Here is an 11640-nt window from a genome sequence, read left to right as displayed (position 1 = left end):
TATTTACAATTAATAAAATAACACATGTTAGCTTTTAGGAAAATGTAAATAAGACAAAAGAAAACATAGATGTATTAATTCAATTTTTCTATTTCAATAAAATTCTTTCGCACGTTTATTTTATGAGAGTGTATCCCCTTCTGCTTAACCACCACGAAACGAATATACCACAGTCAGCAGCTTTTTTCATGCTTTGTGTTCATGCTTGTTTCATTGATATCAATTACAGAAAGCAAAGGAATACAAGCTCTGTAGGACTCCAACTTTAATATGTAACTGTACATTATGTATCACCCGATTGCATACGTTTCACTCATCCTTCGGTATAAGACGTCTTATAATCCATAAAATCCAAATATATTGATCAATTCCTTTCGTATATTGACAGCGTATTGACATATTTAATCATTTATATAATTTTAACCAATTGAAAGCTTTCCTTTCTGTCTGTCAGTATTATAGTGTGTGATTTAAAATATATTCTCGGTATTTTGAAATACATATAGCAATGTCCAAACTTACAGTTCAGAACTGCAATATTTTTCTAGAATTGGACTTTAGTCGAACATATCCATGTCATTTTGTGTATAAGACGGAACAACTCTTCTGTTTCCTTATTGCAAGGAGTTGATATTGATTACTTCCCATCCATAACGCATTTTGTCTACACACTTTAGTTAAATTAAAACCTGCCATAACTTCTTTATTTCTGAGCGGCGCTTAAAAGTGTGAGCTGCCGGTTTCTGAGTATAACGTTTCCTATCCAATGATCATGGTTTCTGTTAAAACATTGATGATTAATAAATTGTTTTCCTTTTTCTGGCACTGGAGTGAAAGCATAATAACGCACGCACTATATATTTATAAAATGTTTTCATTCATCATTTATAAGATGTGTGAATATTTGCTTTTAATATTTTTTTATCAAGGTATGAAATAAAGAGGTAATTTAGCAGTGTTTAGTACAATACTGAATTCCATTTAAATGTGGTAAATAGAAATTAAACTGAACATGTAGAGCTACTTTATCATTAACATGTAAAGTCATTCCAGATATCTTTTTAATAAATCTTCCAGTTTCTTTACTGGTAATGCATTGTTATTCTGTGTTTACACTTTTTTGTACACTTTTTTTATCCTAATGCATAGCACGTTGAGTACACTTTCGCCAGTCAATTTATATGCATTTTTGGAAAGGAATTTACATAAGCTATCAGTTTGTTTTCCAATCCATTTGACGTGCAAAAATTTGTTCTACATGGTATGTTTATGTTGCTTTAAATAAATAGTGTTTTAAACAAATTTATATTCACATTAACTATATGTAGAAATTTTTTATGTTCTTTCAATATGAAATTTTGGTCTAGAATACTTTTAACATTGTAGGGTTGATACGGTGCGAAAAAAAATACTTCGTTATCCTCACGTGACTGAAAAGTAATGACTATATATTGTTATAAGTGATTTTATTTCGACACATAGAAAAAAACTACTTCATATACAAATACAAAAGTAAGAGAGAAAACATCACAGAAATGTGTCTATCTTAGCAAAAGAGCAAATATGCTTTTCCCTTCTTGCATATCAACGTTCACTTTCTTGGCCCGATGCTTTGACAAACCTCAGTCTAATGGAACAGAATGAACATTAACTGAAGCGAAAAGTTTATTACTATACAATTTATTATGGTTAAAACTGATTGTAATATATTTTTGGATATCAGAGTTTATTGATTACCTGCTACCACTTCCATTCTTTTATGTACTTCATATTTTGTTAAGTTAGATCATATAATATTATGCATTCGTTTTTTATATTGCAATGACAAAGTTTAATATCTAGTAAAATATAATTTCAATGTATTTAAGGAAATATTCTCTCTAAATCGTGTTCTAACTAACATCTGTATTAATTAAAACTGTCTAGTTTTGCATTGTTTCAGTAAAATATCTACACATAGATAACAATGAACCATTGTTTGCTCATTTAAAATAAAGATATATTTTATGTACAAAAAGAAATATTTCTATGTTAAACTTTATAAAATTTCAATGCAGTTTGCAAAAAAAGGAAAAAACACATCGTACCTTAAAATTTAAAAATCCACAACTCGTCCAGCACGACAAAACAAAAATGTTGCAAGTACTTAGGTCAAATATCCGACCTTATGTAATCCATTTCAATGGCGTCCTCAGTACATCTAGTTTCTGTCCTTTGAACTTTAACCATCTGATGGCTTGCCAATGCACTTTGTTGATTTTCGTTGCGTCGATGTCTCGTTTCTATAGTCGTTACCGCAATCTGTTGCACCAACGACAGAATGACAAGACGCTGTTTGCGACAAATGCATATATATTCTTTGGTTTTGTCGCACTGCATCAATCAGATCTACACGATGGCTGGTTGACAGACAAATCAATAAAAACAATTTACTTCCAAAAGTAAGTAAAAACGTTTGTAAAAGAAAAATGAACTGTTAAATCAATCATAACATATACAATATTTTTGTGCTTTTACTATGTCAAATATTGGTCAAATTGATTTGAGGTGTACTTGCTAAAACGTTTCCTAGCGGATATGCTGCCACACAATAGAGATACATAAAGTTCTGTATAAAAATTAATTTGAAGAAGATTTTTTATTAAAATGGACTAATTGCAGTTATTTTACTACTTAGAGCGTGTACTTAACAACCTTACAATCGTATGTTTCATTCAGTATGAAGTTCCGGTACGGTGCCTGGAAGTGATATTTGACCAGTACGTAAACCAGTCCGCCAGAATAAGGCCAATGTGTATTTCGGGTTGGTGAATAAAACTCTAAATTGATCGAAACTTTAGTCTACAATTATTTTATCCTACAACCATGATGTTATGTCTATATCCATGTGTATCAAAGGCGGAGTCGCTATCATTTTCTGCTGAACTTACCATTACCTTAATACATTTAAAGCCAAACTTTGAAAAACGAATACATTCAAACACACGGAGTTTGTTTATAAGGAAATCACGTACCTTTTTTCTCAGTTCATGTTACGTCTTACTCTTGAAGCCATGTATTAAATAACAAGCAGCTTTTGCTGAACCTATATCCATAAGATTAACAATTTTCAGAATATTTCTACACAGCAAGCGGGAAAAAATGTTCAAGGTTTTTGGCCATATTTACGTTCTTTATCTCATTGTTTTCTGTAAGTTTTGCTAACATGGTAAATAAAATACACTTATTACTTTGAAACTTGCTAGTCGCAAGAATGAACAATCGTATTAACTGAAATGTCGACATATTTTTTTCTCTGTATTTGTTCTGCTTGCACTGATTCACATATCTTATTGCGAATCCAATTGGACACGACTTGACGATTTGAAGATAAAGAGAAAAATCGAATCAATGGGCTAAATAGCTCACCCTCTGGGTGGAATAGTTTTAAGGCCGAGTTCAATATATTCTGTTGTGTAATACATGTACATACGATAATTACTTGCACCATGTGTTAAAAATTACCAACAGTATGTTATGGATTGGCTTCGTCTGGATTTCTCTTATTATTTGCTTAGATATGATATAAATTTTCATTATATTTGAGTATTTTTTAGATATTATATATGACAGCTTAAAACTCTAAACGAAATTGATATTATATAAAAGTTTAACAAAAGGTTATTATAGAAAAAAAAAACATTGGTGTGTTGGACTGATTGAAATAGCATTTCGTTTCTCGTTGATACAAGAAGGTCGAAAGTATGAACAATACTAAAATTGTCAAGTTAAATGAACTATTATCATCGCGTTGATTTCTTCATGGCATAGTTTGCAGTAATTTAAAGGTTTGAAATGCTATAAGCACTTCTACGGACAAGCCATTGTTGTTGTTAAAATTGTTATAAACCATTTCGCAGTAACACTGCTGATATGAAAACGTGTATGTCCACGTGTACGTATGCTAAAAATCTCAAAACATTGCCGAAATTTACTTTAAATGACTCCTATACTTTTATTCCACATTAAGTTAATAGTGCGATCAACTCGCTTCTATATTTGTAAGAGATCAAAAATCTACACGTCGTAATTATCTGTTATAAACACGTGTAAAATCTACTTACAGTCTTAGAACAACTGAACAACTTGTACCATCTGTCACGCAACAGTCGAAGGGAAACAAATCTCGTCGGATCAAAAAAATATTAGAATGAGTTTACTGATAAAAAATCATGAAGAAACGAGGAAAAAACTGGAAGTTTTGTAGATGTATTTGAATAACTCATTTCAAAATATGTTCTAATACATTAATACACAGATATTTCAATTCTTGGAAGTTTGCTGCACAAGTACCGGTACACATAAACATATATAACTCTCAAGTACAGCTGTCAGTGAGAATGTACTACCGTTACTGCATCTTCATTTTATTTACTACATTCTAAAACAAAAACGTGCTTTTCAAAGTTCACGAAATTGGATGACCGCAGGTCTATATCACAAATAAGACGCCGAACTTAACGTTTAAAGTTATGATAATCTTACTTCACTGGCATTTATGCGGTAAAGTACACAATTAGGCTGCATCGTAACGCTTCGTGTAAAACAAGTGGTCCAATATACATTATCTAAATTGTTTCCATTACTTAGAGGTTATTAATTTGGTGTAATCTGGGTAATGGAAACAATACCAGACCCTTATGGATTCCATCTATGATTCCATCTATTATTATCAATATAATATTCATACAAAGGGAATAGAACGTACATCATCTGATTTCTCGCTTTCTGTCAACGTTCATCTACCACCGTCACGTGGTTGAAGTGCCCGGCAATATTCCGTCACAAGTCATAAGTCACAAATCACAAGTCAGAAGTCACAAATCATAAGTCAAAAGTCACAAATCAAGTCAAAGTCACAAGTCATAAGTCAAAAGTCACAAATCATAAGTCAAAAGTCATAAATTATCATAAATCATAAGTCAAAAGTCACAAATCATAAGGCAAACGTCGTAAGTCAAAAGGGACCAGGGCTACTCGTTGCTTTAGGATCATGGAGTCTATTTAAAATCGCTGTTGTTGCTTAGTGGTGTGCAAGGTGTGTCACATTGCATTAACTCTAATGAACAGACTCAGTCAAATCGAGTCTGCTATTGTTTTGCTTGTTCGCATTCTCTACTTCCAAAGGATCTTCATATAAATTTAAATTTTATTGATATATGGAAGTGATCTTTCTGCATAGAGGATGAATATTCTACCGCATGTTTTTTATATGGACGGAGCCAGATGCTGGATATGCTGTCGTTTCTACAAGTGCTGGACAATGATACTTGATGAACTTTGATTATGTAGCAAATGTTTAATTTCAAGACTCAAGTTAAACACTTATGTCATGAAATTCACTTCATAGACTTTATTATACATGGGCAATGCACTCAACTCACACTCATATTTGCTGCTCGCACAGTTTAGATAAGTATGCTCATCTTTGTGCTACCACTGTCGATGATTGTAGATCTGGATCTTAACCTGCTATTTACAAATTCTTGTAGAACGCGGGTACATATTACAGAACACAAATATTACAATTTATGATTTTATCGTATACATTTTGAGATATTTTTCAATCATATTGTTGAAACATCAGATATGGCATGAACTTCGTCTGACATACTTTGCGTGGCCCTACGCAAATCGGGTATTATGAGTCCGACCCTTAAGCTGCTGAAGTAGCCTCGCATAAATGGGATTTGAACCGCTCATTTTGTTTAACCATATTCATTGTCCTTTGATCTTGACAGTATTGGTCGTTACCTTTATTTACAATGTTTGATGGGATGATAAAAAAAGTTTTCCGTTTGTTTTTGTAAAAACAGCGAACATGATCTCAAGACCCCATTTTGTCATGGTGCATAGTATCTTTCTTAGTTATTTCTTCCGAAACATGTACAATTTAATTATAAAATCTAAAATAACAACATATTTAAGAATGCTTCAGACATTGTCTTGGTATTTTAAAAAGGGTTTAAAAATCATATGAGCCGTGCCATGAGAAAACCAACATAGTGGCTTTGCGACCAGCATGGATCAAGACCAGCCTGCGCATCCGCGCAGTCTGGTCAGGATCCATGCTGTTCGCTAACAGTTTTTCTAATTCTAATAGGCTTTGAAAGCGAACAGCATGGATCCTGACCAGACTGTGTAGATGCGCAGGCTGGTCTGGATCCATGCTGGTCGCAAAGCCACTATGTTTGTTTCCTCATGGCACGGCTCATATTACTGTGCAACTTTACAGAAGGTTAGAACATATATATAGAGAGTGAGATTTCTCTTCTCTCTATTGCAATTTGACGACGTTGCATAAACCTGTATGGTCAATGCAAAAAGTGTTTTCTTTGCCATTTGATTCCAAACATGACTGAAGAATCTCAGTAAAGCTACATGAACTTGCCTATGCCATTCATGAGATCTCTTTTTCTGATAAGAACTTTGGTGAAAAAAGTATTTCAGATTTATTTCAAGTAATATTTGTAAACGTTACTATTCTGAAAACTTAATGATTAATTAAGAACTTTGGTGAAAAAAGTATTTCAGATTTATTTTTAGTAATATTTGTAAACGTTACTATTCTGAAAACTTAATATAAATAAATGATTAATCAATTTACAAATTTTATTCTTCAACTTTGATTTCTAGGTACAAGTATGTTTTAAAATTCCTTTTGCAATTTCAATGACATCATAAATTGTCCCTGTCGTGTTCACATCAAAATTTACATAGTTACAAAGTTTGGTTCCACATGAAAAATATCTTCATGCATCATCAACGTATCTTCCCTGTGGCACATGGTTTACAACTTGCACGTTTCACTATCCTTTTAAGCCCTGTCCATAGAACTATTCCTTCACAATCTAGAGGCTGAATGAAATGAACAAATAAAAAGAAAATTTTGAGATACGCTTCCTTGAAATAAGCTTCTAAAGTCTAAAATGCCATGATTGCCAGAAGAAAACATGTAATCTTTGGTTTTGCGATGAAATTTAAAATGATTTTTTTTTAGTAAAAACGTTGAAAAACACATTTTTATTTTGTTAAATAAAAAAAATGTAAAAATCGTTCACTTAAATTGAATTATGTATACTTACTTCTCCTTTCACGGATGCTGCTTTAAAGAATACCCAATAGAACTCGAAGCCTGGGACATTCTGTAATATGAAACATGAAAAGCATTAAAATGCAGGAAATAAATTTATGCTTAATATGCAGAAAACATTCCTAACTATAGATTCACAATATAAAGCTTTAAAATTCAACAAAAACAGCAATTTCTTTTCAATGAAGTTTTCTCAACAAACCATTTAATATAATAATCATGAATCATGAAAATTCACATAACATACCATAAATCCTGAGTTTTTACCGAAAGTACTAGTATATCATCAAAAGTTTGTTTCATATGCAATTATGTCTTGACTGCAAATCGCTCAGCGTATTGTAAAGTTTAAATTAAAAGCTAGTTTCGTATGCAAAAAGTATTAGTCTTTACAGAAAAGCTATCGATAAAAGTTCGTTCAGTGTAAAGTGATGTTTAATTCTTATTTATTCGACATATCCGAAAACTTAAATTTCAGAGAATACTAATAAATAAATGGAAGTAAGCACTTTATCAGCGATTGCATGGTCACCCAAAATCACTGGACTTATCATAAAAAAGACAAGTACTAAAAAAGACAGAAATTTCGTACGCGGTGATGTTTTTAAACAAAATCTCTAAACAGATCATGATGCTTTTATGTTGTATATAACGCCCTCAGCTCTTAAGACGAATTTCAAAATGAATATAAGCAAATACAAATATCCGTACAAATTCCAATAGTATTGGTGAACTTGCATCTTTGTTTTTTTTTTTAACAAATTGAAACAAATATAAAACGAAAAATGTTTTGATTGCACCTTATTAACGCCACTATTATCGCCAGAAAACGTTTCACTTATTGTAACGTGAAAGGAGCATTGAGGTTTGCATAAATGTACATAATTGTAATCGGCTACATTAAAAGAGTGGCTCTGAGATTTGTTAACCCTAATATAATAAAATTTGAAAACATAACAGTGTTGGGAAACCCATGACATTACAAAAAACTCGATCTCAGTGATATATACTATTCATGTCCAAGTCCAAGTCCATACTTGAAACGTACAATTGATAATAATAACACTTCTATGGATATGAAAGGGTGAAAGATACAAAATGGAATAATTAAATATATATTCTTACCTTACGAAAGTTATACATTTTAAACAAGGATATTGTTGTTATTAAAACTGTAAGCGACTATCACATGTGTTGTTTAAGCTGTTGTAATATCTAATTTAACAAAATCATAAGAGACTGATATTGAAAAGTTACTAACATTTAACAAATACACCGTGGCACCATATGCAACTTCCTTTAAAAAGGAACAAAACAACAACATGCATATATAACAATGTGAAAACGCTGTAAAATGCACTTATTAGAATTTTCCGAACAATACTAATACGTGCAGCAATATTCTTTTTTTCTCTTACTTACATCTACGTTATCGTATGCTTTCAACATGCTTTTGTATTTAACACCAAGATGGGCTGCCGCCGAGGACGCAGATCCAATGGCCCTTTTTAAATTTACACCAACTTCTCTCCATCCTTCTTCAGGCACACTGGCAACACTTGCTACCAATGCAAATAAAATAAAAAGCTTTGGTATATCCAGCTGCATCGTTGTATGTAATGATTTGTAACGTACGTCCAACAGAGGGAGCTTGTTTAAAGTGCGTATGTATTTACATGCCACCGCCTTTATAGACACATCTCATAACGTATTCATATTACGATTTTATATTTATTAGCAGACGACATGCAGATATACACGGAAAGAACGTTAAAACACACAAGTAATAATCACGCTTTGTCCAGTATAATGTCAACAATTTTTTTTACTTGTAGAAACCTGATATGTATATTATTTAGGATATCCTTTTCGTTTGTACTGACCGTCACTGAGATACATAATTAACGGCGGTGTTGCAGCTCGCTTTAACTAAAATTAATTATCATGAATTTGAAGAAGGTCAATCTGTTACTGCAAACCTGTAAACAAAGTTTTCCAAAACGTACTCTGTTATTAGATAATAAATTTGTAGGAGAAAGCAGGCCTAGCAAATTGAATATAAATTCAATATTTATAATGAGCTTTTGTTCCTAGTAATTTTGACGCAATAACGAACCGAATAAAAGCCATGTTGTCTGCAGAAGAACAAATCCATACTAGCAATCTTAGTGTCTGTATGTTTTTACCATAGCAATAGTATACTTCCTCCAGCGGCCTCAATCGCCTCGGTAGCCTAGTAGTAGACCGTCCGCTTCTTTGTACTTAGTTACACAAAGTCGATTTATTGTGTGTTTTATATTCACTGTGCATGGAAATAATGCGCTTTTTACCTTTAGGCATGTAATGAAAATGCATAAATGGTGCAAGGGTCAGCACTTTGTAAAGAAAAATGTGTAATTATCAAATATTTTAATGCCCTAGAGAATGTGTGTCATGTTTTTGTGGTGAAGCTTGTCAATAAACAGACGACATTGTTATAAAAGTTAAAGCTCACAGAAATCTGTTGCTGGAAAGAGAACAATGTTACCAGTATATATGCGTCAAAATATGGGAAAATATCAAGAATTATGAGAAAATCTCAAAAAACAATTTCAGAACTGTCAAATGCATGACGTTGTCATCATTTAAAACAGGTAACATAGCTTAATTTTTCTATTGCATTTATAAGACATGGACAGGATTATGATTGACAAACGGTGTTTGTTCCCTTGTGTAAAGAGGGCATAGGGTAGGTTTCTAATCTAAAATAAAAGAAAAAGCATATCAATATTTCGGGAAAAGTAAACAGGACAAAGGAAAACACAGCGTTATTCATACAGTTCATTTATCTTAACAAAAGCATTACTTTGTCTCATCATTATTGATATCGATTTTAAAAGACAAACCATGCAAGGAGTACGGGCTTTGTCGACCTTAAAAACTGAAGCATGACTGTACTGTTTGTAACACCCGATTGCATATTGTCAACTCATTCTTCAGCATAACACGACATACAATCCATAAAACCGTATAAATTATCAAACCATTTTGTATTTTGACAGCTTATTGGCCAGCGCGTCGTTTCGGTCTATTTACCATTTTAGGTGTTGCAATACCGCTCATATACATGCATATGGATGACGCTTTTTTGTTTGTGCAAAAAGACATTGTATTATGTTCTTTTATTTTTATTGTTTATGATTCATAAATGCTGTTATAAAGAGTCGTGACTTTTCGACGAACTATCAAAAGAAATTTCCGAAATTCAGTTTCCCCCTCTCATATTTTTCCGTACGTGTCGAACTTTGTAACGAAGTAAATCCAGGTATTCGAGTATATCTGGAGATGTTTGCTTGATCTGGAATCATGTTTTGTGATAAGTAAGCTAGGTAAGAATGGTAAATTACAGTCATCGACTTTGACAAAAATGTTCTTATAATTTTATGTTTAAAGCAAATTCAAATACTTATCAAATGTTTGCTATTTGGAACCGGGACGTGCGTTTATTGTTCTACTGCGATAAAAGATAAAAGTCATTTTTGTAACGTCTTACAGTACAGTGTCGCAACTATTTACAATAGTTAAAAAATCATACCTTTAGTCGTCAGATTTTGAAATCGTCTTTAGTACAATGCTTGGCAATTTAACGATTTTTACTTTACCCCATTTTATTATTATTTTTTTAAACATTGTGGTACAACTACTATTCAAAATACGGGAATGATAATAGTACCTGGCATTGTCCGGAAGTCAGTATTACCATATTAGTGTAGACTTCGTGTCAAAATGAAAAATATAAAATGCTCATCTCTGTCACGAAAATATTTTTATCTTTAGACATTTACTTAAAACATAGAAACTCTTTATCAGATGAATTTTTCCTGGCTAAATAATAATTTAGCCATGCATGTTGAGCTGCATTATTATCAAAATGTCGTGCTATAACAGTTTTTTGTTCAATAAAACTCCAAGATTCTTTGGTTTGAACTTTGTTTTATTAATCGCAATTCATTTGCAACATATATCAAAACGGCATACGAGATTGTGTAGGACGCTGTATGCTTATTTCAAACTCTCCCCAGTCTCATTACTGACAGTACACATTTGTTCTGAGTTTAACTACACATTTACTAAGTGTTTACTCTTTTGACCCTAATGTAAAGTAAGGTGCAGTTACTTTTATATTTACATTAACTATATTGAAATTGTTCATATTTTTCCAACACGAAAACATGTAAAAGAACATGTAAAATAACACCTTTAGCTTTGGACATGTTGATACGACACGAAAACACGTGACTGTAAAGTTATGGCTATATATAGTTATAAGAAAGTTTATTTCAACGCCTAGATAAAATGAAACTACACATACAAACAAAAGATAAGACAGGAAACATCGCTTCAACCACTCTCGTCCCAGAACTACTACAAGCCTCTGATGGAATCGAATGGAAGCGAATAGTTATATAACGGTCATAATTCTGAACTCGCTGTTGATTACCTGCTATCGCTTGCAAACTTTTTGTAAA

General features: G+C 32.3%; 1 protein-coding gene across 1 annotated transcript; it reads right to left on the bottom strand.

The window, feature by feature from the left end:
- Nucleotides 1-6637: 6637 nt before the first annotated feature.
- LOC123539145 (uncharacterized) lies at nucleotides 6638-8825 on the bottom strand. Its single transcript, XM_045323637.2, has 3 exons — nucleotides 8555-8825; nucleotides 7125-7184; nucleotides 6638-6897 (listed from the first exon to the last, which is right to left on the bottom strand). The coding sequence occupies exons 1-3, from the start codon at nucleotides 8738-8740 to the stop codon at nucleotides 6802-6804; spliced, it is 342 nt and encodes a 113-aa protein (XP_045179572.2). The 5' UTR covers nucleotides 8741-8825; the 3' UTR covers nucleotides 6638-6801.
- Nucleotides 8826-11640: the final 2815 nt, after the last annotated feature.

Source organism: Mercenaria mercenaria, chromosome 18, assembly GCF_021730395.1.
Source record: "Mercenaria mercenaria strain notata chromosome 18, MADL_Memer_1, whole genome shotgun sequence".
Taxonomy (NCBI): Eukaryota; Metazoa; Mollusca; class Bivalvia; order Venerida; family Veneridae; genus Mercenaria; species Mercenaria mercenaria.
This window is presented reverse-complemented; position numbering and strand designations above follow the sequence as displayed.

What these genes read in the sequence shown, in the direction of transcription:
- LOC123539145 (XM_045323637.2), bottom strand. Translation starts at nt 8,740, where the DNA reads ATGCAGCTGGATATACCAAAGCTTTTTATTTTATTTGCATTGGTAGCA. An exon ending in AAGCATACGATAACGTAGAT is followed by an intron (nt 7,185 to 8,554) that starts GTAAGTAAGAGA and finishes TTCATATTACAG; the next exon opens with AATGTCCCAGGCTTCGAGTT. An exon ending in CAGCATCCGTGAAAGGAGAA is followed by an intron (nt 6,898 to 7,124) that starts GTAAGTATACAT and finishes CATTTCATTCAG; the next exon opens with CCTCTAGATTGTGAAGGAAT.